Below are 26,855 nucleotides of genomic sequence, written 5' to 3'. Positions count from 1 at the left end.
GTCTTTTCTTCAGTCTTGATTCTTGACCACTGAGATGAGAATCTCTTTTTGTGTTTTCTTGCCTTAATAATGGTTCCTCAGTTTAATTGTTTTTAGCACCTTGTTCCCTACAACCAAGAGAGTGGAAAAATACTCTCTGCCCGTGGTCAGAGCTGCCTTATTGGGAACTGGTAAACACTGTCCTAAGAGAAAAGCAGGGGGCAGGGGAAAATCGGGGGACCATGTCTGCCCTTCCAGTTTCAGATTTTTCAAGCTCATTTTCAATGGAGTCTTTGTTTCTCTTGTTCTCTTTTTAACGTTCAGAATGCTTCTTTATTCGTATTGGCTACTTCTGTGAGTCCTTTATTTTCCCCCCAAAAATTAATTTTATAACAAGCCTCTCCTATTTACAATACCCATGCTTCATTCATTTGTGTCCATTTTCCACATTCAGTATTCCATGATAATCTTCTCTTTGGCCTTTCTAATTATGAGCTACGTGTTACCCATATTTTCTGTTTTTAAAAAAACAGCATTTTTTATTTTATATCCTTCTTTAAAATTTACTTCTTTCTCTTTTCACTTAAAAAGTAAATTTGTGCAGCATAGAATTAAATGCAATAAAGATGGTTTATTTTTAGAAGTCATGCTCTGTCTCTCTTCTTCCCTCTCTCCCTTTCTTCTCTCCCTCCCCCTCCTCTTTCTCCTAATTTCTCTCTCTCTCTGCATAGTTAGAATTACAGGTAGGTGTGAGCCACTAGTGCCCATCTATTTCTCTCTCTTTGTTTGGCAGTACTGGGCCTTGAACTTTGGGCTTCATGCTTGGTAGGCTTGTGCTCCACCATTTGAGCCATGCCTCAAGCCATGCTTGCTGGTTATTTTTGAAATTGAGTCTCACAGGCTTTTCTGTCCTACTGTTCCAAGTAGCTAGGTGTGAGCATCCAGCACCTGGTTTATTTTATTCTTAATTACCTTTATTTAACATCTTCTGGATGAAAACCCACAATGAATTTGTACTTTAAATGCTGAATGTTATAGGTATTGATTAAGAGAATCTTTAATTCCTTTATGAATTAAGGCTATTTATGGTTTTGTATACTCATGTGCTCCTTCATATGTCATATTTCTATCATAATTTTAACTACCATTCCTCATTTCACACACACAATTTTTTCTCAAATTTTTTGTTGTGATTAAATGACTACATAATTTCCCAAATTTCACAGTATTGTGGGATAGTGATGCTTAGTTAAAGTCACAAACACATTCTAACTTTCATGGGGCAAATTGTCTATCATGGTCTATAACATTTATGAGTTCTATGAGCTTTGCGATACAGTTAATTCTTTCACATTGGGTGGTATGTACATTTCTTTTGTTTTGCATAGCATCAGCTGTTCCCTCTTTCCCACTTGCTCCCTCCCTCCCATCGCTGCCATTGAGATGCTTAGTTCATTTTGGTCAATATCCTGTGCAGCTGATGGGTCCCACTGTTGTATGTTTTTCCCTGATTCCCTCTAGTTCTGTGTCATCCTCCTAGTTTCCCTCTGGTGTGCACATATATACCATATATGTGATCAGCAGCATGGGGTTATTTAGTAGTGATTCGACCAGATGAGTGGAAGTCCTTTGTTTCTTAAGTCCTGTTAATTTTGTCATATCACCTAACATTTTGCATTAAAATCCACTTATCAGCGAGACTATGTACCGTTTGTCTCTATGCTCTTGGCTTACCTCACTCAACATGATTTCTTCTAGCTCCATCCTTTTCCCTGCAAATGCCATTATTTTGTCATTTCTAATGGCTGCATAATATTCCATTGTGTATAAATACCACAATTTTTGGATCCATTCATCTGTGGTGGGACATCTGGGTGGTTTCCATATCCTGGCTATTGTGAACAGTGCTGCAATAAACATGGAGGTGCACATGTCCTTGTATATTGGTTCCTGTTGTTCAGGGTAGATGCCTAGAAGTGGTATGACTGGGTCATAAGGAAGATCAATATTTAGCTTTCTGAGGACCCTCCAGACTGCTTTCCAAAGTGGTTGTATAAGCTTTCCAAAGTGGTTGTATAAGTGTACATTCCCACCAGCAGTGTAATAGGGTTCCTCTTTCTCCACATCCCCTCCAGCATTTGTCGTTGGCTGACTTGTGGATGTGGGCCACTCTGACTGGGGTAAGGTGATATCTCAGGGTTGTCTTTATTTGCATTTCCTTCACAACCAGGGATGGTGAACATTTCCTCAAGTGTTTCTTTGCCATTTTTATCTCTTCTTCTGAGAAGTCCCTCTTTAGTTCCCTTGCCCATTTAGTAATTGGTTTGTTAGGTTTGGGAGGGATTAGTTTCTTGAGTTCCCTGTATATACAGGATGTTAACCCCTTGTCTGATATATTGCTGGTAAATATTTTTTCCCAGTTAGTTGGTTGTCTTTCTAGCTTGGTTGTTCTAGCTTTAGCTGTGCAAAAACTTTTTATTTTAAAGTAGTCCCATTTGTTGTCTCTCTTCAATTTGTTGTGACCCTAGGACTCTGTTCAGGAAGTTCCTGCCTGTGCCTATAAGTTCAAGTGTGTCTCCTACTCTGTCTTGCAGTAGTTTCAGAGATTCAGGTTTGATGTTAAGGTCTTTAATCCATTTTTGAGTTGATGTTGGTGCATGGTGATAGGTTGGGGTCCACTTTTAGTTTTTTGCATGTGGCCTCCCAGTTTTCCCAGCACCAGTAGTTGAGGCTGTGTTTTTTCCACAGTATGTCTTTGGCTCCTTTGTCAAATTTCCACTGACTGTAGGCGCGTGGTTTTATTTCTAGATCTTCTATTCTATTCCATTGGTCTTCGGGTCTGCTTTTGTGCCAGTACCATGCTGTCTTTGTTATTATGGCTCTATTGTAGAGTTTGAAGTCCGGCATCAAGATCCCTCCAATGTTTTCTTTTTTGCCTAGAATTGTTTTGGCTATTCTAGGTCTTTTGTTGTTTCATATGAATTTTTGGACGGTTTTCTGTATTTCAGAAATGTACGTCATTGGTGGGGCTGGGAATGTGGCTCAGTGATAGAGCGCTTGCCTTGCATGCATGAGGCACTGGGTTCCTCAGCACCACATAAGCAAAAAGAAAAAAGCTGGAAGTGGCGCTGTGGCTCAAGTGGTAGAGCGCTAGCCTTGAGCTGAAGAGCTGAGGGACAGCGCCCAGGCCCAGAGTTCAGGCCCCATGACCAGACCCCTCCCCCCAAAAAAGGAAAATAAATGTACGTCATTGGGATTTTAATAGGAATTGCATTGAATTTGTATATTAATTTTGGCAGTATTGCCATTTTCACTATATTAAGTCTGCCTATCCGAGAGCATGGAAGGTCTTTGCATTTCCTGGTGTCTTCTGTAATTTCCTTCTTTAAGTTTTTATAGTTTTCATTAAATAGTTCTTTTACATTTTGGTTAGGTTAATTCCTAAATATTTTATTTTGGGGGGGGGTTATTGTGAATGGGGTTGCTTCCTTTATTTCCCTCTCTGCTTGTACATTGTCAGTGTACAGGAAGGCGACTGATTTTTGTGGGTTGATTTTGTATCCTGCTACTTTGCCGAAGTGATTTATAATTTCTATGAGTTGGGGATGGAGGTTTGGGGATCATGAAGGTATAGTATCATGTCATCTGCAAAAAGGGATGGTTTAACTTCTTCTTTCCCTATGCAAATCCCTTTAATATCTTTTTCTTGCCTTATTTCCCTGGTTAAGCACTCAGGACTATATTGAAGAGGAGTGGAGACAGTGGGCATCCTTGCCTTGTTCCTGATTTTAGGAGAATTGGTTGTGGTTTTTCCCCATTAAGTATAATATTGGCTATTGGTCTGTCGTCTATGGCTTTTATTGTTTTAAGGAATGTTCTTTCTATTCCTGTTTTCTCCAGAGCTTTTAACATGAATGAATGTTGTATTTTATCAAAAGCCTTTTCTGCATCTGTGGAGATAATCATGTGATTCTTGACCTTGGCTCTGTTGATGTGTTGGATTACATTTATTGACTTACATATGTTAAACCATCCCTGCATCTCTGGGATGAAGCCTACCTGGTCGTAGTGTATGATTTTTTTAATGTGTTTCTGTATTCTGTTAGCTAGAATTTTGTTAAGGATCTTTGCATCTGTGTTCATCAAGGAGATTGGTCTGTACTCTTTTTTTATTGGGTCTTTGCTTGGTTTGGGGATGAGTGTGATATTGGCATCGTAGAATGAGTTTGGGATAGCTCTCTCCTTCTCTGCTTCTCTGAAGAGCTTGAGGAGTATGGATATTAGTTCTTCTTTAAAGGTGTGATAGAATTCTGTTGTGAATCCATCTGGTCCTGGACTTTTCCTTGTTGGAAGACTTCTGATTGCTTCCTGTATCTTGTTGTAAGATATTGGCTTATTTAATTGATTTACTTCTTCTTTGCTCAGTTTGGGAAACTTGTATTTCTCTAAAAATGCATCCATTTCTGCTAGGTTTTCTTTCTTTAGAGAGTATAACTTTTGAAAATAGTTCTTTATAATTGGTTGGCTATCTTGGATATTTGTTGTGATTTTTCCCGTGGCATCCCTGATCTTGTTAATTTGGGTTTCCTCTCTTCTTAATTCATCTTGCCAAAGGTCTATCAATTTTATTTATTTTTTCAAAGAACCAGCTTTTTGTTTTATTAATTTTATTTATAATTTTCCTATTCGCTATCTCATTAATTTCCGCTCTCAATTTGACTATCTGACTCCGTCTAGTAACTTTAGGTTCCATTTTTTCATGTTTTTCTAGCTGTTTGAATTGCAACATCAGATTATTTACTTGGTCTGTCTCTATTTTCTTGATGTGGGCACTGAGGGCGATAAATTTGCCCCTCAGGACTGCTTTTGCTGTGTCTCACAAGTTTCTTTGTGATGTGGCTTCATTTTCATTGAATTGTAGGAACTTTTAAATTTCTTCTCTAATTTCTTCTGTTACCCAGGTGTTGCTTAAAAGTGTGCTGTTCAATTTTCATGTATTTGAGTAATTTCTGCAGTATGCTTTGTTACTGAGAAGTAGCTTGATTCCACTGTGGTCGGATAGGATACAGGGCATTATGTCAATCCCCTTGTATTTGCTTAAGTTCCTTGTATGAACTATGATATGGTCTGTTTTGGAGAAAGTTCAATGAGCTGCTGAGAAGAATGTGTACTGTGTTGTTTTAGGGTGAAATACTCAGTAGATGTGTTAGTTCTGCTTGAAGTATGGCCTCACTTAATTCAGTAGCTTCTTTGCCAATCCTATGGTTGGTAGAGCTGTCCTTTGGTGAGAGTGGGGTTTTAATTCTCCTAGTATTATCGTATTGGGATCTATTTTATTCTGTAAGTTTGAGAGTATTTTTTAACATATTTGGGTGCTCCAATGTTTGGGGAGTATAAGTTGATAATGGTAATATCCTTCTCTTGGATTGTTCCCTGTATTAATACGTAGTGTCCTTCCTTCTCTTTTTGTATTGATTTTAATGAAAAGTTTATTTTGTAGATATCAGGATAGCTACTCCTGCTTTCTTACTGGGGGCATTTGATTGGTACATCCTTTTCCAACCCTTCACTCTGAGTTTGTTTGTATGTTTGGCTGAAAGGTGGGTCTCCTGAAGGCAACAGATGGATGGGTCATGTTTTCTGATCCAATCTGCAGTTCTTTTTCTTTTAATTGGTGAATTAAGTCTGTTAATATTTAAGGATATTATAGAGAGATGCATTGTAGTCCCTGTCATTCTCTGTTTTCCTAAGTTTTTCTTCTTTCCTTTCCTCCTGTGCTTACTAAGTTAGACTTCTATTAATACCTGTCTGGTGTGGGTCCCCATTCCTGGTTGCTTTCTTCAGGTGGTGTTCCCCCTCTTAGTATTCTTTGTAATGCTGGTTTATTGTCTATTAATTCATTTAGTTTTTCTTTATTATTAAAAAATTTTAATTCTCCATCGAATGTGAATGCTAGCTTTGCCAGGTATATCAGTCTGGGCTGGCAGTTATTGGTTCTCAGGGCTCGGATGGTACTTTCCCAGGCCTTTCTTGCATTCAGTGTCTGTGTGGAGAGATCTGCAGTGATTCTGATCTTTTTCCCGTTGTAGTATAGCTCCTTCTTCGTTTTTGCTGTATGCAAGATTGTTTCCTTATTATTCAGATCTATCATTTTTACTATAATGTGTCTAGAAGTGTTTCTCCTGGGATCTTGCTTGTTAGGTGTTCTATATGCTTCTGTTGTGTAGGTAAGATGTTCTTTTTTAAGATGGGGCAAATTTTCATTGGTAATCTTGTTGAATTGGTGTTGCATTCCCTTGCTTTGATATTCCTCACCTTCGTCCACTCTAATTATACGAAGGTTAAATTTCTTGGCACTATCCACTTGCTCTTGGATTTCCCTTTGGCATAATTTAAGTGATTTTTCCATATATATGACTTTTTGGTCCAGTTGGTGTATTCTGTCTTCTGTATCTGACATTCTACATTCCATTTTGCTCTATTAACTGTGGCTTCCATTGTGGTTCGCATGGAGGAAATGGACTCATTTATGGATTCGATGTTGGTTCTCAAAGTACTAATCTCACCTCTTAGTGATGTGTGTACTGCCTCTATTTTTGTACTAATCTCACCTCTTAGTGAGGTGTGTATTGCCTCTATTTTTGCGTGCACCTCCTGTTTGAGACCCTGCATCTCTTTCGATAGTTCGTCCCTGTGTTTTTTAAATTTCTGGTCTATTTCTCCCTTTAATTCTTGAGTCATTGCCTTCAGCATCTCTTGGATGTAGCTTTTGTCTTCCATTCCTGCTTTGCTCCCACTGGGGCTCTCCCCTGGGTGGCTGCTGGCTTTTGGGGGTAGCTTGCTATCCTGGGTGTTGATAAACCTTGTAATTTTTCTCTGTGATTTTCGCATGGGGATTCAGGGAAATCTTGTTTTGGTCAATAGGTGTCTGTCTTTGCTTGGTTGTTGTTTCTGGGCTGCCGGAGTTCTGTTGGGGGCCAACCTCCAGCTGCTGGTCTGACCCACGTAGGGCTCTCAGTTCTCTGCTGTAGATCACTGGCAGTTCCTGCCTTTAGAAGGACTGAGTGGCCTAGACTGCTCCTGTTTACTCCTACAGGTGCTCTTGGCGAGATCTGGTGTGCTGGATATGCTCTCCTAGTTGCTGGAGTCTGCTATGGGCTCCTGATTTTTTTTTTTTTTTTTTTTGGCCAGTTGTGGGCCTAAACTCTGGGCCTGGTTGCTGTCCCTCAGCTCTTCAGCTCAAGGCTGGCCCCCTACCATTTGAGCCACAGTGCCATTTCTGGACCTTTCTGATTATGTGGTGCTGAGGAATCAGATCCAGGGCCTCATGTACACAAGGCAAGCACTCTACTGCTGAGCCACCTTACCAGCCTGAGCTCCTGCCTACCTGCCTATTATCAGGTGCTATAGCCTGAGTTGTTCAATTCCTGGCCTGGGATATATGGGTCAGGTTCTGGTGGGGTTTGGGCTTCTGGTTCTCTTGCCCTGGACACCCAGGTCTTTTGCTGTCACAGGGTGATTCCCAGGGGGTGCAGTTCCCTGTTTTCTCCCCTCTGCTGATGCGTATACTCAGCTTCTGACTTCAGTTGCAAGGAGTTGGTTGTGTTGTTCAGGCACCAGATCCCCAGGCCTGGTCCTGGCTCCTGGTCCCTGGCCTGGGGCACGCCGGTTGGACCTGTGCTGCCGTGTATCCCACCTGGGTTACACAGCCTGGAGTACACAGTTCAAGTTTCTTCCACTGTTGGCTGTTGTGACCCAGGGGCACTGTTCCTGGCTTGGGTGTTTCAGCTCCCTTCCAGGGGTGCCCTTGATCTAGCCTGGCCGGCTGGGTGTGCTCCACAGGCTAGTGGAGCTCTAGAACATTTCCCAGTTTTAGTGGGTCCTGTAGTCCAGGTGTTGGGGTAGGGGTTTCAGTCAAGGTCTGGGGGTTCCCACCATCTCTGGTCTCCCTTGACGGATAGACTGTCCCCTGCGCGGTTCTCACCCTGGAGCTAGTAGTTTCTGTGCTATGTAGGTTGCTGGTTGCCGCTGCAGTCAGAGTTCAGTTGTGCTGCTGGGCCCGTCTGGGCCGGGCCGTGGTGGCTCTGCGTCTTTCTCCTCTGTCTCTGTTGATGCTGTTTGGGTCAGCGCCAGGGATGGGCCTCCGGCCTCCGGCCTCCAGCCTCCGGCTGAGGGGTGGGGAAAGGGTCTCCGTTCAGGTTCTGAGCGCTGGGTTTGTCTCTGTTTGTGCTCTCTGACTCAGCACCAGTACCTTGCAGGTCTTCTGCTCTGGCGTTCTGTGGGCCACCCGTGTAGTTCTGGGGTTCCCACCGGGGGGCTGAGTGGCTTTGGCAGGATGGAGCCCCTCTGCTCAGAGAGGGGTGGGGTTGGATCTTTGTGCAGGCTCCCAGCTTGGAGGTTTCTCTGTTCATGGCAATCAGCAGGTCCGACACTGAGGTCCCTCAGGCATCTTCTGCACAGGTGATCTGCAGACGACCCCTTGTGTCTCTGGGGACTCTGGCAGCCCCTGACAGGCCCGGCTGGCCGTGGCTTGGTGCGTTGCCATGCAGCCAGTAAAGGTTGGGGGAGGAGTCTTCATGCTTCTTTGTTCTGAAATTCTTCCTTTTCTTTCTTTTTTTTTTTTACACCTCTTGTTTTTCTCTGGGTCTTTTTGTTGATGTTTATTTTTGTTGTCGGTCTCTTGGGGAAATTAAGCATTGGAACTTGATCTCTCTTTTTGGTTGGAGAGAGCTGTGGCGTTTCCCTACTGTCCCGTCACCATCTTGGTCCCCCCCTCCCACAATTATTATTTATAGAAAGTTTCACTCCATAGCATTTCTTTCTCATATGATAATGAAAACTATAAGAAATAGTTAAAAGCAAATCAATGCATTGAAAATAGAACCTCATGACCCAATTTTCTCAAAATGTAAATATTAGAAAATCTATTAATGTTTTTAACATTTTAGCAGAAACGAAAAAAAAGCATTCTTTGTTCAGTTGACATGAACTCATCAAACTTGACAACGTCTTTGGCAAAAACTCTACTAGAAACCTCTAGCAAGCATTGTATTTAATGGTGAATGTCAAATCATAAGTAATACAGGTTCCCCAAGGTCACTGCTTCTGTTCTTCCTGGTGCTAGAGGCTCTACTGAGTTCAGCAAGACAGGACACTAAGGTATGAGGATTACAAAGGAAAAATACACGTGTCATTTTTCTCAGATGTGGTTAGAAATAAACCAGAAGGAATCTATAGATACATTTTTAGAATTTAAAAGCGACTTCAACGAAGATGCTAGATAAGTATAATCAAATTATTTGTTTTAAATTCAGCTACAAATTATTGTAAAATGTACTTCTAAAATATTACTTATTGCGGCAACAAAAAATAAACCTAACAAAAATTTGCAGGAATGTTACAGAGATAACTGGAAATTTTTATTGAGTAACACTCAAGCACACTAAATAATGGAGACAAACCTTATTTTCAAGGCTGAGGACATGGTATAAATAACAAAGACAGCTTATCTCCTCAAAGCAATTTGTGAATTTATAATAATACCAATAAAAATTCTGGATTTTCTCTTCTGACATCAGTAGGAGAAATAATTTGAATCTATCTTTCTCATTAACCTTTGTTTTTTTTGCTGGTCATGGGGCCTGAACTCTGGGTCTGGGCGTTGTCCCCCAGCTCTTTAGCTCAAGGCTAGTGCTCTACCACTGGAGCCTCAACGCCACTTCTGGCCTTTTCTGTTTATGTGGTGCTGAGGAATTGAACCGAGGGCCTCATGCTTGCAAGGCATGAACTCTACCACTGAGCTACCTTCCCAGCCCTCTCATTAACCTTTAAAAAGCTAAATAAAAAGTAAACAGTAGCCAGATGCCAGTGGCTTACGCCTGTAATCCTAGCTACTAAGGAGGCTGAGATCTGAGGATCATGGTTCAAGCGAGCCTGGGCTGAAAAGTCCATCAAACTCTTATCTCCAATAAACCACCAGAAAACCGGAAATGGCACTGTGGCTCAAGTGGTAGAGTGCTTGCCTTGAGCTGAAGAGCTGAGGGACAGCGCCCAGGTCCAGAGTTCAAGCCCCATGACCACACACACACACACACACACACACACACACACACAGGTAAACAGTATTTTCTGATAAACTTCTTACAAGCACCAAAAGGCTAAACAGATAGAGAAGAATTAATACAGAATCTCAGAGCTCTCGGAGCACTCAGTTCTGTGCACTCAGTTCTGTAGAGTTGTGAGCCTTGCACTAAATGTTGGATTTGAGCTGGGAATGTTTATCAGTCTGGAAGATGTGCTGAGAGGCTGAGCTGCCATATTGGAAGGTGCATGACTCTGGGGAGACTCACACACTTTTGGCTGGGCTATGAAGGAAAGAAATCTCACAGGTAAACTTGGACAATAAAATAAGCCCATTATGTTGAAATCAGTCTAATATGCCATCAACAGAAGGACTGATACTGTGAAATATTATTAAATGTTGAATTGAGAAACATTGTAGAAAGGTGAAGAAAACTAAATAGGACAGTGTGCTATAATGAAGGCATACATGTATAGGAAGGTGTAAAAGCATACATGAAATAATAAGCCATAGATGCAGAATTGTGGTTATTTCAAGGAAGGGGGGAAAGGAGGAAAGAACACGTTATGGCATCTTCAGCTGGGTCTATAGTTTATTTATTATTTTAAATAGAATGAATCCATTAAGGTAAAATGCTGTTTAGTGAAGGTGGGTGGGAGAGGCCGGGCTTTCTTTTTCTGTATGCTTGGAGTGGCTCATCGACAAAATAAGCTACTTAGAGGTAAGGAGACTTTTTGAAACATTGTACATTTTTCTCAGTCATTTTGTAAAAAAGTACTTTTAGTTTTGTTTGATAGTGTCCTGCTGGCTAAGAGCCAGCTCCTAGAGTTCTCATAGTTACGATACAGTCTGTTGTCTCGTACTGGTAAATTATATGTCTTCATTGCTTCCCTGGACTCATTAAACGTATAAAATGTCTCGTTCTTTTTTAAGCTTTAATTTGACTTTTTCAAGACAATTTACTGCACTTAAAAAGACTGTTTTTAATTCTCGGCCTGTGAATTTTTAGAAGCTCCTTTGACATGATCTACTCTAACTGAATTTTTTGAATTCTTACCTCTTCTATTTTGTTTTTATGTAGGAACGGGATAAATTCTACTTGTCTCGTAGTGTTGTTCTAGAACTTCTACAGGCCCTAAAGCTCAAGTCCCCTTTGCCAGATACAAATCTCCTTCTGCTTGTCCAGGTAAGCTATGCTGTTTATACAACTTTCCATGAGATCACAGATATTTGGAAAACAAATAAGGGAGATATGGGCCTAGTGATGAGAAATAATGTCTAGTGAGGAGAAATAGTGAGTGTTACACAAGCAACGAACTAATACAAGGTACTCAGCACTTCCACCAGCTAAAAGAGCCAAAAAAAAGAAAAAAGCAGTTGTTAGGTTTCTCCTTGTGTGGAATAGTTCTGTGAGGTATGAACAGAAGAGCGAAACGAACATTTCTGTCCTCACGGGAGTTGTAGTGCAGTGATGGCTCTCTCAGCACAGCGGAGACAAGGGGAGGCAAAAGAGGGGCAGCAGGCTGAGGGTTGAGTCACCGCATCTGTGGCAGCGATGGCGGACGGCTGTGTCCTTCAAGTGTGCCGAGCTATGCCAGGTGTGCTGTATCAGTCAGGTGTGCTGAGGCCAGGCAGGAGGTAGGTGTGAGCCAGCCTCCGTGGACCCACGGAGACCAGGGGCTTGCACACATCCAGGCCAGACTCCAGAGGATTGTCACTGCTGATGCTCTTGGAGGTAGGTTGCTTCTGAGGAGCTGGAGGCCTTCAGCAGCAAGGCAGGCACGCAGGGTTGGATCCCTCGAGACAGGCTCTGACTAGTACCGTGAGAAAGGGAGGTAAACAAAATCTCATGGGGCAGTTGAGAGCCGGAAGGCTCCCACCTCCAGTACGGTGAAGTTAGGAAAGACTTCCTGAAGGAAATGGCGTGCCAGCTGGGGATTGGTGGGTGCAGGCAAATGACTTTACCTGCCGTTGTTGTTCAGCCCAGAAGTGGACTGGCTTCAAGGAGTAGGGAGGGGTAGGCCCAACAGCCTACACCTGGGAGCTGCGCCCGTGCTTTCCTCCCGAAATTGCCCTCCACCTTGAGCAGAGCGCACGGGTGTGGCCGGTCTGCCTGGGGTTTGGCACTCCACACCGTGAGGGCTGGAGGCTGGTTTTCTGTGAAGTGTATTAGTCAGCTGTAATAAGCACTTCTGACCGCATAACAGAAGAACCATGGACAGTTTAAATCACCCTGTACTTAGGGAAAATCACGAAAACAATGATTTTTGCATCAAAATCAGGTGACTAAATAACAATCAAATTCGCTTCAGGAAGAAAGAAAGCAAAAAGTAGATTTTATGAAAAAAAAAGTGGATTTTATGAATTTTCATCTGCCATTTCCAATGTACCATTTTCATCGTTTTTGGTTGGTTGGTTGGTTGGTTGGTTGAAGGTAGGGTCTCATTTTGTATCCCAGGCTAGCCTCCCTTTCAATATCTTTCTGCCTCTGGCTCCTGAGTACTGTGATTATATTTTCAGCTTTTATGAACAATAATAACAGCATATATGCATATATGTATGTATACACACATATACACATAGTTACATATATGTGTGGAGATTATATATATATATATATATATATATATATATATATGACTCGGGTTGGCTGAGTGCCAGTGACTCATGCTTGTAACCCTAGCTACTCAAGAGGCTGAAGCCTGTAGGATAAAGTTCAAGGCCAGCCAGCCTGGCCAGAAATGTCTGTGAAATTCTGTTTCCAATTAGCCAGCAAAATGCCAGACTAGAGGCATGGCTCACATGGCAGAGCTCCAGCTGTGAACAAGAAAGCAGAGTAAGAGCATGAGGTCCTGAGTTTAGGCCCTAGCACAAAGAACCAAAACAAAACAAAACAAAAATGATTTAGGTTAGAGAGGTATTTTGGAGACACTGAGATCTAGCACATGAAGAACAACTTTATAAACAATTTCAACTTTCTCTAACAAAATAAATGCGAAGCATTATTTCATTTTGAAGTAATAACACACTCTTTGTCCATAAGCTCTTAGGGTAAATACTTTCCTTTCCTAATGAGAGAAATGAATGTGAGGCATCACTTATATGAGCAATTCCCTTTTTCTTCCCAAGGTCCTGCCCAACCCACGGAGAGAGGACCTCTATGCAGTGTCTCTCTCTTTATGAGCAGTTCATCTCTCTGCAGAGTTTCCCAGTCCCTTTTCTGTTGCCTTTGACTGCTGAGGCCCGTTCTCTGGAGAACAGAGGAGGAGAAGGCCTGCTATCTCAGTAACTTCCTTAGCAATCTAGGCTAGACATGTGAGGAAGTTTTCACCTTACTGATGGACAGGGCCAGCTCCCAGCACTTGGGTAACCAAGCTCACAGTAAGAACAGAATGGTGGTCAAAGCCTGACAGTAACTTTCTTCATGGATATTTGTGATCATGATTAGAAGACAATAAGCAAAAACAGAAAAGAAGATAATTGGGAAGAAGAACTCCCATAGATAATCCCTCACGGTGCTACAGTTTCTCCAATGATAGGGTCCAGTCATTTTTTGAACCCAATTAGGAACTACTAGGGCACTTCCTGTGTAAATAGATGGATGAGTTTACTAAAACGAGCCCTTCATGTTCTTCTTATCCTAGCTATAACATACCTTTGTTGTTTACCAAATACTATGTTTATAAGATCCCTTATAACACAATGAAACATTTACACAAGAATGTGGGGCAGGGACAAATGATTTCTAAATATTTCAAGACAGTAGCAGAGACCAGTCATTTTTCAATTCCTAGAAACTCTTCTTGGAGGCCTGGCATCATGGGAAATTCCCCAGCCAAATACATCATGATTGTCTAACCATGACTTCTGCTGTTTGTTTTTACTTGCAAACGAAATCAGGTGGCTTTAAATACTCATGTGATTTTTTTCCCAAAGAAATAGAGATATAGAGACAGAAAAGGAAAAAAAAAATGTCAGCTGTCAGGATATGCCTCTCCCTATGCACTTTAGACAGATGCATTGTTAAGTTACTTCAATTCAAATTTACTGACATTTTCCCCATAGCTTGCAATATTCTCTTTCGCTGTTTTGCTGTAGATACTTGATGTATTTGCTACTGTAATTGTTCTTGAGATAGATTAAAGGAAAGCATTCTAATAGATCAATAATAACCCATTGAAAATCACAAAGACTAACTTCAAATCAAAATAATTCCCTTGGTTCCTCTTGTGTCTCAAGAGTATATATACTGGGCTGGAAAGGTGGCTCAGTGGTAGAGTGCTTGCCTTGCATGCATGAGGCCCTGGGTTCGATTCCTCAGCACCACATAAGCAAAAAGAAAAAAGCCGGAAATGGCGCTGTGGCTCAAGTGGTAGAGTGCTAGCCTTGAGCTGAAGAGCTGAGGGACAGTGCCCAGGCTCAGAGTTCAGGCCCCAGGACCGGACCCCCACCCCCCAAAAAAGAGTATATATACTGCTTATTTGCATGTACCTTTCCCACACTGTGGGATATACCTGCATATTCAACTTATGAGAAATCATGTTGGCAAAATGCTTTCTTTTAAAAATAGGTTAGTTGTGGGCTGGAAGACAAAGAAATGACAGAGATACAGCTGTTGTTTTTAATTCACAGAGTCACTGTTGAGTGGCATTTTGAGTATTAGTTGAGTTAGTAATGATCTGATCACTGTGGGACCTAAAGTAGAGAAACTATTTTAGGTATCATTTTGATAGAATTCAGTAATGACACATAATGGATATCGTATTACTTCAGTATTCTTTTGTACCCATACACAAGCGCATATTTCAGTGGCAGATTTCTCTGTGAAAGTACAGACTTTTTACTTCAATAGCAATGTAATTGCCCCCGCCCATTTGAGTTATAGCTTTGTACTTTGAGCAGTTCTATACAATTATAGAAGCGCTTCTTCCAAGTTCATCATTGGCACCTCTAGTTAAATGAAGACACAAAGACTTACTAAGGTTTTAGTTGTAGCTACACTGTAAAAATAAACCTTATTAAAGTACATGGATGAAAATGAATAACGAACTTTCTTAGAGAATCATACACCTGTATTTCTTTTTGAGTAAAATTAATTTGGAAGTGATTTTTTTTCATTCTGATCATAAATGTCATCACCAATCAGACATTTGAATCTAGGCTCAGATCTTGACAACCATCGGTGGCTACTGAGCATACTGACAATGTACACACACAGTGTCTTGGTCTCCACTGGGTACGGCATGTGGCAAAAGCACTTCCTGAAGCCAGATACCAGAAGTTGAACTGTTGCTTCTCATAAATCCTACCTTACTCCCAAGGACCACCAGATGTGCAAGCATAGCTGGAAGAGCCTAGCGTGTTCAACTGTCCCTAAAGTTCTTCTAAGCCCTTTACCTCCCATGGTTCTTATGTCCATGCTCCCTGTGGCCTCTTTTGGCTGTGCAGTCTCACTTCTGTTATAAAGAAATTAATATTAATGCTGTGTCCAGATAGAAGTTTTGGAACATAGTTACAAGTTGTCTGTCTGAGCTTGCAGACTTGGATGGCTTTGGAAGATAACGTTTTGAAGGAGAACTGTGCCATTTGTACCAGAAGGTTGTGTTGGGAATGTTCCTTCTTCTCATTCTATTCTTCTGTCAGATATTATTTGTGTCACTTTTAACCTACAAGATTTAGCCAAAGTCAAAGGCTTTACCATTTTAAACCTGATTTAGTATTTTTCTTTGCTTTTTTATTTTTATTTTTGGTTGGTCATGGGGCTTGAACTCTGGGCCTGAGTGCTGTTCCTGAGCTCTTCAGCTCGAGGCTAGCACTCTACCACTTGAACCACAGTGCCACTTCCAGCTTTTTCTGTTTATGTGGTGCTGAGGAATTGAACCCAGGGCCTCATGCATGCACGGCAAGCGCTACATCACTGAGCCACTTTCCCAACCGAGTATTTTTCTTTTCTTATTTCATTAGAAATAAATCCAAATTAGACAAAAAGACATAAGTATACCTGGATAAAATAATGGAGTTTTTTTTAGATAGTCCCATGATGTTCCCAGATATTCCTTTCTTTGCCAATTCAGAGTAAATGATCAAACAGTATCTTCTGCTTCCTATAATAGTATTTGAGGCTAATGGAAATGACAAAATATCCACATCAAAGACTGTGTCCACTTCTTGTCATGTAAAACTGAGAGCAGCTCTGCTGGCTGACCTCTTATCAACTTCCTTACTTACAGCTATGTATGTTTCATGAGCAACCACACCTCTTACAATTGAAGACCAATAGTTGGACTCAGAAGGCCTCTGGCTGAGAACTTCACCTTGCTGACCATTAATACTGCTTAGATTTGAGTCTAAGCAGAAATCAGCACTGCTGATTTCTCTTCCATTGTCCCAGAGCTCCTAATCAAGCCTCCAGAATATGTTCTGTATAACCCCAGTTTATAGTTTTTGAGGGACAAAGCCTGCCTAGATTCATTTTTAGTCTTGACCCACCTAGCTTCCCCATGTCTTCTAAATAAATGAGAAAGAAGCACTATTACGGTTGAAACTTCTTCAGAGACTAAACTCTGTACAGAAAGAGTTTCACAACCCAAAGTTTGTGGGACCACCGGTAAGAGACCAAAAGAGAGAAAGTAAACAGATCATCTTTCATGGCAAACTCTGCAGACTTTATCTAACTTGCTTCCCAAAAACCATAAATAAATAGCTGAATGTTTTTTTTTGGCGGGGGGGGGGGGGTCCAGTTGTGGGGCCTGGGCGCTGTCCCTCAGCTCTTCAGCTCAAGGCTAGTGCTCTACCACTTGAGCCACAGCGCCACTTCCGGCTTTTTTCTTTTTTTGCTTATGTGGTGCTAAGGAATCGAACTCAGGGCCTCATGCATGCAAGGCAAGTGCTCTACCACTGAGCCACCTTCCCAGCCCCCTGAATGTCTTATTGAGTAAGAAACACCTGTCAAATCTGTAATAAAGAAAATGAAATGATAATCTGGCAGATTCCATCCTCATTATGATCTCATCATAACTGATTAATTTCTTCATTTCATAAGTTCATCGTGAGTCCTCTGGGATGCCAGACACTTGGCTAATGCTGTGTCTGTTGCATCCAGGCTGCGCTCTTCCGAAGAGCTTGTTACAGGTTGTGAAACAGATTTCTGGGTCACTCAGTCTAATGTACTGACCATGACAGTGGAAGTGTGTGAGAATTCCCACCGGCGCAGGGAGCAGGAGTTTACCTTACCTTACCTAAGGACTTACCTTAGCACAGATGATGCACATGAATGAAGTGGGAGGGGAAAGGCAAGACATGGAGCATCACGAAGGGAAGAAACACTTTTAGTTAGAGCGCTCACTCTAAGGATGATTGTTTTTCTGTTTTGACTCTGAGTATATGCTGTAATGATGGAATTCATGAAAATCTAACCATCTGGGCCAACAGGAAACTGTCAAGAAGTGCTTCAGAATGAATGGAATGACCCCAGAATAACTCAGACAATACTGACACCTTTTCTGTTTTCTTTGATTGAATGTACCATTTCCTTACCACTTACATTTCTGGGCAAAGTAAGAATGGGCATGTTCAGCTGGTTCTGGGCTGATAGGAATGAACTATTGTGACTAGGAAATCTTGTGTGTTTAGGCCAGTCTATCCCAAAAGTAAACACTAATGAATTTAAGCTATGTTAATGAAATTATAAATTACTTATTACTGTCCAAGTGCTCTTAAAATAATTACCCTTTCAATTTTTTATTAGTTTATTTGTGCAGATGCTGGAACCAAACTAGCTGAGTCAACAATCCTGAGCAAGCAGATGATAGCCTGTGTACCCGGAGTAAGTCCTGACCAAATTAATTGTCTTTATAGACATAAGAATGCAGGCTTTAGACTCACATCAGGGTTTGAGACCTACCCTCACTAGCTGTGTGATGATAGGAAAATTATTGAGCCTATGCTTATTTGATTATATGATTATTTGTTTCATTTGTAGATAAGATGTAAGAGGGTAAAAAGACGCTATAACTTATACAGGGTTAGGACTGATTGAGAAAACACATGTAAAGTATACTAACACATGCAGCAGGTGCTGGCTAAATGTTATTTATTAAGAATGATACTCACATGTATGACTAGTTGGATATTCTGTTCCTTATATTCTGGAATTGTAATTAATACACAATGAGAATGTTGTTCTTAAATCCTTATCCATATTTGAGGTTGTTTCTGTATGACAGATTTCTGAGGGTAGAATGACTAGATTGTGATTTTGAAAGGGTTCTTGGTAGTAGTATACAAGACACTCTGAGATAGAATTCCAGCTCTCAGCAACTTAACGCAAAAGATCTTTGTTCAAATGGGTTCACGTGGTAACCTGATTAGCAGGGGAAGGGGAGGTGCCACATAGATGCATATAGGGTTGGGTTCCTTCCAACATATGCATCCCATTTGGTCAATGGACAGGTTGGGAAACAGAAGTGAGTAAAGTACATGGACAGCTTTTCTGAGTCAGGGCTAGAAGTACTTGGTTCTTCTTATATCTTCTTATATCCCATTGGCTGGAACCTAGTTACCTATCCACTGTGTGCTTGGAGAAGAAAAGTTCTAGCACACTCACTGTTTCTTCATTGATCAATTCTTTAGAGCTCAGTATTTTCTACCTGTATGATTGCTAAAAAGTAGTAATACTCCTTCTACATAAAAGGTTTATCAAAATCAGTAAGTAGACAGGTGCTGGTGGCTCACACCTATAATCTTAGCTACTCAGAAGGCTGAGTTCCTTTTTACTACCTTGTATTTCCCAAATTTTCTACAAGTGTGTGTTATTTCTATAAGAAATACAACACAAAAGTCAGATACATTTTGAAGAATTGGATATTATTTATTTCATGTGTTTGAGGTTAGTATAGATTTTGAACTCCTTATTATCATTTTTCCTACTGAAATAAATATAAATATTCTGAAACCAATGGCGCTTGACTTTCATGATTTTTCAAACACATCTAAGGTTGTAACTATGGTTTAAAAAGTTCACAAAGTGGGGATTGGAAATTTTGTGCCTTGTTTTATACGTGTAGATAGCTCCTTGATAGTCCCCTGACCACAACATAGTTTCTCCTGACCATAAGGCTTTTTTTTTTTATTGGATGTAGACATTATCTCTAGAGCGAAGTAACTATGTAATTTTTGCTTTTATTTCCTGAAAATCGTGCTCAAAAAGCAAATATTGAATAATGCTCCTAGTAATTATGTTCTGACATTTGCCTAGTTGAGCTGGTATAAAATATTGCTGATGAAAGAAACAAATCCCTTTTAAGAAATTCAAGAACTGAATCTGTGCTTCTGTTTGAATGATGTGTGAAAGGTCAGAGAAAATGGAATAAATCAGGGGAAATACTTTTTTTTGCACTGAAGGATTCATATTGCAAAGGCAGGAAAACAATAACCTTTTATAATTCCTTCACTTGATTTAAATTAAAAGAAGGAAACCTTAGAATGTATGAAATGCTTGGAAAACACTCTGACAGACTGCCAGCGACCTTATTTTACTGTTTGTTATCGTGTCAGAAGAGCTGACAGGCGTAACATTCTAGAAGAGAGAGGAGGCGATGTAGCTCAGTGCTGTGCAGATTTACATGAATATGGGAAAATGAGAGCCACTGGGTGAGCTAGTTAAGTATATAATGTTCCAGATTTCCTAAAAAGGTCCACAGAGGCCTTTAGCATAGTGTTCACATGACTTCAAAGACTGCCTGCTTTTGATCCACATTATATCCAGCCTGGAGTGTGGGTTCTCTCACGCAGCCTGTCAGTTTATTTTCCTTTGCTTTGCTCCTGATCCCAAATTCTCCGCATTACCCTGAGAGAGCATCTTCGTGCCATTTAGTAACTTTAAACAGAAGCGTGCTTTTTTATTTCCTATTAAAATCTTCCCAATATATTTCAAGTTATGTAAAGAAGATTACTGGTTTCTGTCTTTCACTTATTCCTAGTGAACACTGGACTAGAATTCATCTATCTACTTAATAGTGTGCCTCGTGTGTATATAAAGCGAAGCTGTGTCTTGACTCCAACATAAGAATTTTTGACTCAGTAACAACAATGTGTCTCATGTATAAAGATGCACACACATGTGTGTATGTGTGTGTATAATGAGATTTAAGATTCTGATGGCAGTATTTGGTAGTGCATAGTTATGGGAATGTTAGACTTTCCCAGAGGGCTGCAGTGGTTTGGGGTGATAATAACATTAGCTAGGCTGAATCTTTGTGTATAAACCAGTTTAAAAATAGGCAAACAAAAATCACGTTGGTGACCCAGTAGAAATAGCATTTAACTCTGTCTCCTACAGGCCTCTCTTGTTTCTTTGTCCTCTACCACAAACAGCCTAACAATTTTTGTCCAGACTACAAACAGATCATCACAAACTATGCTGAGAGTAGTAGAGTGAGTAGGAAATCCAGGAAATAGAGTAACTCCTCCGTGAACAGTGTACCAGCTGTGTTCTCGTGTTTCAGTGTGGGACAGCGGCGATGGAGTGCATGAGGCAGTATATCAGCGAAGTGCTGGATTTCATGGCTGACATGCACACACTAACCAAACTGAAGGTAAGATGGCTTCCACATGCTCATCTCAGGTTTTTAGAGAATTAAGCGGACCATATGGGAATTCACTTCTACTTGGGTAGGAAGCTGGGATGCTGTTGATTAAACAAACCCATGACTTAAGTCTGAAGAAATGAGATCCACTTCTGCATAAAAGGAATGAAGAAAGGAAAGGAAGGCCAAATGGTATCAGCTTTGTTCACATCCTTCTTTGGCTATTTGTTCTGTTTTTACAATGTCCTTATTGTGATATCTATTACCTCCATTTTACAAATGTAGACAGAGAGGCTTTGGTCAAAATCTACTGCTAAATGGTAGTCAGAACTGAATCTAAAACTGCTGTGATTCCCAATCCATTCCTTTTTACTGTGCCACAGAGTTATTTGAGGACATTGAGTTTTGATTTCCTCATTTGACTGACACCTCCCTTGCCTTATTTTACAAGGTTGAAATAAGATAACATTGGCAAAGAGATTTTCCTAAACCTTAACCCATTGTAAGCCATTTCTCATTTTATCTGAGTTTAAACTATCTCCTTTAAGAAAATATTTGAGGGGGCTGGGAAGTTGGCTCAGTGGTAGAGTGCTTGCATGCCTGAGGCCCTGGGTTCGATTCCTCAGCACCACATAAGCAAAAAGAAAAAAGCCGGAAGTGGCCCTGGGCTCAAGTGGTAGAGCGCTAGCCTTGAGCTGAAGAGATAAGGGACAGCGCCCAGGCCCAGAGTTCAGGCCCCATGACCGACAAAAAAAAAGAAAATATTTGAAGAAGAAGCAAAGAACAAAGTTTAATTTGCATATGGACAGAATCCCACCGAAGTTGTTGTACTTGATCACTGTTTTGGGGGTGGTGGTGGAATGGATTGCTGATGAAAGTCTACTTCTGCATGACTTGACTAGAGAATGAAAAGATTAATGTTGCGAGAGATTTGAGAGAGCCTTGGACAGAGGCAGATGAGAATTCAAGCTGAAGAACAGTCAAATCTCAATCTGACACTAAATGATTCCCCTCTGATAAACAAAGAGCTCAGTGATCCCAGAGTCCAGCAGCTAAAATGATTGTTTCTTCTCTGAGATCAACTTTTAGACCCTTCTCAGTTAATCAGGGTGTTTCCGAGGTGCAGCAGAGGAAAAAAAACAACAACAACAAAAACTTAAGCCGATCATTTCTCACCTTGTCTCAGTCTGGTCATTTCTATTGTTGGTTACATACTGGTTTCTGATCACTGAATCTGGTTACCCTTGCTTAAATGACTGATGCATAAAAGGAAACAGTTATTACCAAACTTCGGAACTTGTTCTCAGATGCTTTGAAAAATATTAACAATATCCATAATGGTGAAAATATTGGGTGCCATAAACATAGTACAACTCTCTGGTTTTACATATTAGGAAACTAGCCAGAAAGATCAGTGGCAAGTGGCTTATCAAAGGCCACGTGGCTGATGGGGACAGAAAGAGATGTAGAACCTAGGCCTCAAATCCCTGAACAAAGAAAGCTTTCAAAACGAATTCAGCAAATCTATACCGAGTACCAGTACAGCCTGGCACTGTTTTCAGCATTGGATTGCAGTGATGAGCAAAACAGCGAGAGTAGCTGCCCTCATTTAATTTATAGTTTAAGACTGGAGGTGCGGCTCAAATGGTAAAACACCTGCCTAGCAAGCACAGAGCCCTTTGTTCAAACTGCCATGAAACAAATTATAGTCCACTAGGAGGACAGATTTATTGAAGTAAAATTGTGATTTTCACAGTTGCTACAAAGAATAGGTAGTCAGTGGCACGGACCCAGCCAGGAAGCTCAGGCAAGGCTCCTGAGAAAGTGACACTTGACATAAAATTTAAATGATTTGGGGAAGAGAGGCAAGAGGAGCATTTCAGGCAGAGGGAAGTGGGGAGGGAAGGGACATAGTGTAGAACCATGCGACTGGAGCTCAGATGGATGAAGAGGAGGCTGCAGAGGCTGCAGTGGTCAGTCACTAGGGCTCTATAAACCATGCTAAGGAATGTTTCTCAGTACTACTGGAAGCCAGTGAAGCTTCAATAGGTGTGTCCTTGGCGTGCTGATCGGAGGGATAGACTCCTTACCTCCAGGTAGACGCCCGACTGACAAAGTAATGCTTGGTTTTACAGAGCCACATGAAAACGTGCTCCCAGCCTCTGCATGAAGATACCTTTGGTGGACATCTGAAAGTTGGCCTGGCTCAGATTGCAGCTATGGAAATCTCCAGGGGCAACCACCGGGATAACAAAGCTGTGATCCGCTACCTGCCGTGGCTTTATCACCCTCCTTCCGCCATGCAGCAAGGGTAAGACTTCTGGGATGAGGACAAATAAGACCACAGCAAGCCTGCGTTTCCTGAGGCCCAGTCCTCACACACGTGAATGTACTGAAGAATTCTGCGTGTGAAACAGGATTGGTTAGGAAGACTAAAGTTAGGGCCCATCCCTGTATTCACTTGCTGACCCTGACCACTTCGTGATATCCTGCCCGAAAAGGAAATTTGCTCCTTCACATACCAACATCCCAATAATCTTCATAGGCAATGAAAATTTATAAAGTTTTAACTCGGTATTTCATCTAATCACTAGGTATGAACCGATCACATCCTGTTACCTGTGGGTTCAAGCCACAGTAAAAAAAGCCACAGTAGGGATGAAATAGAGTACAAGGAGGTGCAGGTCCCTGATCAGGGCTCTACAGGGGCTGAAGAAGAAGGGGACACACAGAGTTCCATGGGAACTCCGAGCAAGCTAGAACCTGCTGCTTTGCTTGGCATCCTTCCTGTAAAGGAAGGGATTGGAATTATAGGCAAGGAGAGCAGTAAATTGTTAGGAACAGGGAAATGTGTGGCTGGGTGTATGTCTGCTCTCTATTCCCATCCCTCTAGAGGATGTCAGGTGCTTTCTGACAAGAAAAAAAGGAAAGGATTCAGAAACAGAAGCCAGTTAGAGAGGTGACCAGATTATTGAAGAACGATTCTGCAGCTTGTGTCACCAATGGCTGCTCCTTGCTCAAGAAGCTAAGATCCAGGATTAGAGCTGAAAATAAGAGAAAGAGATAGATAATTTGGTTGACACAACATAATTGCCTACAAGACTGCTTTCACTTTGTTAATTCCTCCCTTCAATAGGCATTCTGTGGGCACTCAATGAAACAGAATCTATAAAAGTCATCTCTAATGCTTCCTTCCCCCCAACTAGACCGAAAGAATTCATCGAGTGTGTCTCACACATCCGTTTGCTGTCCTGGCTGCTTCTGGGTTCCCTCACGCATAATGCGGTGTGTCCCAATGCCTCCTCTCCTTGCCTCCCCATACCTCTGGATGCAGGTTCTCATATTGCAGACCATCTCATTGTCATCCTGATTGGATTTCCAGAGCAATCAAAGGTAAGTGATTTCTGCAAGATTGGAACCATATTTATATGCATGGAAATTGCTAATGGAAGCTCTTATCAACCAATTACGTTTCTTCTGAGAAGTAAATGTATCTTATCGCTTGCCCTCCTGTAAATGTTAGAAAAGCAACTTTGTGCTAATGCTTTATTTAAAGTTGTTTATATTCCCAGACTGTCTTTTCTCCTCCTAAATTGCTTACTTTTATGAAGATAAATTATGGGGCAAGCCAGTGCTGGTTTTCCCTGGCATTTCTGTCTCCAAACAATGAGAAACAAAAGGCTAAGAATACAGGAGAATTTCATGACCAGTTTCTAGAACCAAGGATGAAATGGAGGGAAATTGCACTCTAATTCTTCTTACACTATATCTTTTCAAATCAAACCTCTGGGGATACATAGAAATACAGCACGAATGCAAGGCTAGGAAAGAGCTCAGTAAAGTACACTCTGGAATAACCTACACAGATGAACTTTCAAACTTGTAGTGATAGATGAAATGTTTAAGAGAATGAAGTAAACCTCAGGTAGGCATCGATCATGAATCTGTACATGCAAACCAGATGCCACTAACCTGCTGTACAGGGAACCAAGGGCTTTTCCCTGAACTTAGTAAAGTCCTGGGAGGTCCTTGTGGGTTTGAGCCTGCTGAGATGTAGGCCACAGCAAGCCTACCGTGTGATAAAACAGAGCACTCAATGACCTGGTTGACGTTTGCAAAAAGTCAGGCAGAGCCAGTTCCTGCCATTTCAACCCAGATCTCCGACTGACTCCAAGCAGCAATATTTGTAGTTTTGTGAACTGAGAAAGTTCTTTAAACACCTCTCAGAGCGCTAGTTTTTCATCTGTAATGTAGACGAGGAGATGACTAGGGGATAATGCAGCTCATGTATGAAGCCTCACCACGGTCCCCAGCATGCTGGCAGTGCTCACTCCGTTATGCTCCGAGTGTGCTCACTGCTGCCACTTCTGCTCCGTGTCACCTCATCTGCTCCTCACTCCACCTCTCTGCAGAGGCTGCTGTCCATCCCACTGTACAGACGAGGAAACACCTGAGAGTGTGGTAGAATGATGATTCCTCCTACTAGTTTAGGGACAGAAATGTCAGTTTCATAAAAGAGCAAGGGAAAGTGGGTAGATTTGCCCTGCAAGTTAAGGCACCCTCTCTTGGAAAAGATGCTTTGTTCCCCGGGCACACTCACACTGACAGAAGAGCAGATCTTTTTATTCGTGATGATCCCAGAGCTTATAATTGAGATAACTCCTCTTTGCTTTGGCCGTGCACCTGGACCAGGCCACAGCCTGGCAGCATGCAACAGCGCCCTGTTGTCCTCCTTTCCAGACCTCTGTGCTCCACATGTGCTCCCTGTTCCATGCATTCATCTTTGCCCAGCTCTGGACGGTGTACTGTGAACAAAGTGCTGTGGCTACAAATGTCCAAAACCAGAACGAGTTCAGCTTCACAGCTATCCTCACAGCACTGGAGTTTTGGAGTAGAGTGACACCCAGCATCCTTCAGCTAATGGCACACAACAAAGTGGTGAGTTCATGGAGTTCTAGGGAACGGAATCTCACAATAAATGTCCCAGCCACTCGTGGCCGCTCATCCTGCCTGTTCTTTGTTATCTAAGTTGTAAAGACTTGTCTAAATCAGTGATCATGTTATAAGCTATTCTACTTGCTCAAAATTTTGGTTGAAAACAAAACAGACAAAAGTTCAGAAGATCTGCTGCGCATAATGGTGCTAGAAAGGTGACTGTAGTTACCAGAATACTTGAAACTTGCAAAGAGTAACATTTTTAGTATTTTATCAAAAAGGAAAAAGGTAATGTACATGTTAAGTAGCTTGGTGTAACCATTCTACAGTCTATACATGTATCAAAGCATGATCCTGTAGAACATAAATATTTGAATATCCTAAAACATGTACAAAGCAGGCAATTTTTTTCTGCCTAGTGCCAAATGAACTTACATGAAATTTCTACCTTGGAGTGGTTCGGTGCTATAAGATCAAAGATTTAGAAGGGAGATCCTTCTCATGTTTAGATCGCAATACAATTTTCAAAAACTTCAGCTATTAGATCCTCTTCTCTGTGGTAGGTTGAGAACACATTGATTTCAGAATGCATCCTACTCAAGGCTTAAGTTCTGAAAAGAACTATGCCTTTTTATGTTACTCTGTAAACATTCTTCCAACTGCTCCCTAGTTGTCAAAATTGTTTTAATGTTGATGGCTAGCCAAGAAAGAGGCTATTTCAAACCGCTGAAAAACATCTGGGGAACGGTTAGCCTGAGCCCACTTCATTGAAGGAACTTGGACTGCCAGCTGGAGGCAGAGGGATAAACAACTTGCGAGTCCTCCGTTTGGTTGCTGCTTGGAGGAGGACTCTCAGCACAGTGGGCAGCAGCCAGGGCTGTAGTTACTGGGGCACATTTGTGGAGTTCTTATCTGTAAGGAATCAGGAACCTAGAGCACACCAGTGAGACCCTGGATGGTATTTGGAGTGTGAGTAATTTTTAAATTATTTTTATTTTTATGATACAGGTGATGTACAGAGGGGTTACAGTTATGTAAGTCAGGTAATGAGTGCATTTCTTTTTGGACAATGCTATTCCTAGAGTGTGAGGTTTGAATTGATTGGCTATTCATCTCAGAAATATTTTCTTTGAACTCTAATTAGGAAGGGAGTCTTTATTTCCTTTAATGAAGTGTTCTCTCCTCCTTCTGCCCCCCCCCCATTTCCCCTGTACCCCCTGGTGTGAATCCCTCTTACTCCAGTCACAATCCCAGCCCTAGAGGAGCACTTGCTT

General features: G+C 41.5%; 1 protein-coding gene across 1 annotated transcript in view; it reads left to right on the top strand.

Annotated features, from left to right (window-relative positions):
- The window catches only part of Unc79 (unc-79 homolog, NALCN channel complex subunit), a 240,144-nt gene that overhangs the window by 203,159 nt on the left and 10,130 nt on the right, over positions 1-26,855 (top strand). The window contains exons 44-49 of the mRNA XM_042692771.1: positions 11,142-11,246; positions 17,808-17,885; positions 20,566-20,655; positions 22,782-22,957; positions 23,853-24,039; positions 25,387-25,584. Coding sequence (XP_042548705.1) covers positions 11,142-11,246; positions 17,808-17,885; positions 20,566-20,655; positions 22,782-22,957; positions 23,853-24,039; positions 25,387-25,584 — 834 coding nt within the window. The remainder of the gene's footprint in view (positions 1-11,141; positions 11,247-17,807; positions 17,886-20,565; positions 20,656-22,781; positions 22,958-23,852; positions 24,040-25,386; positions 25,585-26,855) is intronic.

Source organism: Dipodomys spectabilis, unplaced genomic scaffold (assembly GCF_019054845.1).
Source record: "Dipodomys spectabilis isolate Male_0828 unplaced genomic scaffold, ASM1905484v1 ptg000157l, whole genome shotgun sequence".
Lineage (NCBI taxonomy): Eukaryota > Metazoa > Chordata > Mammalia > Rodentia > Heteromyidae > Dipodomys > Dipodomys spectabilis.
This window is presented reverse-complemented; position numbering and strand designations above follow the sequence as displayed.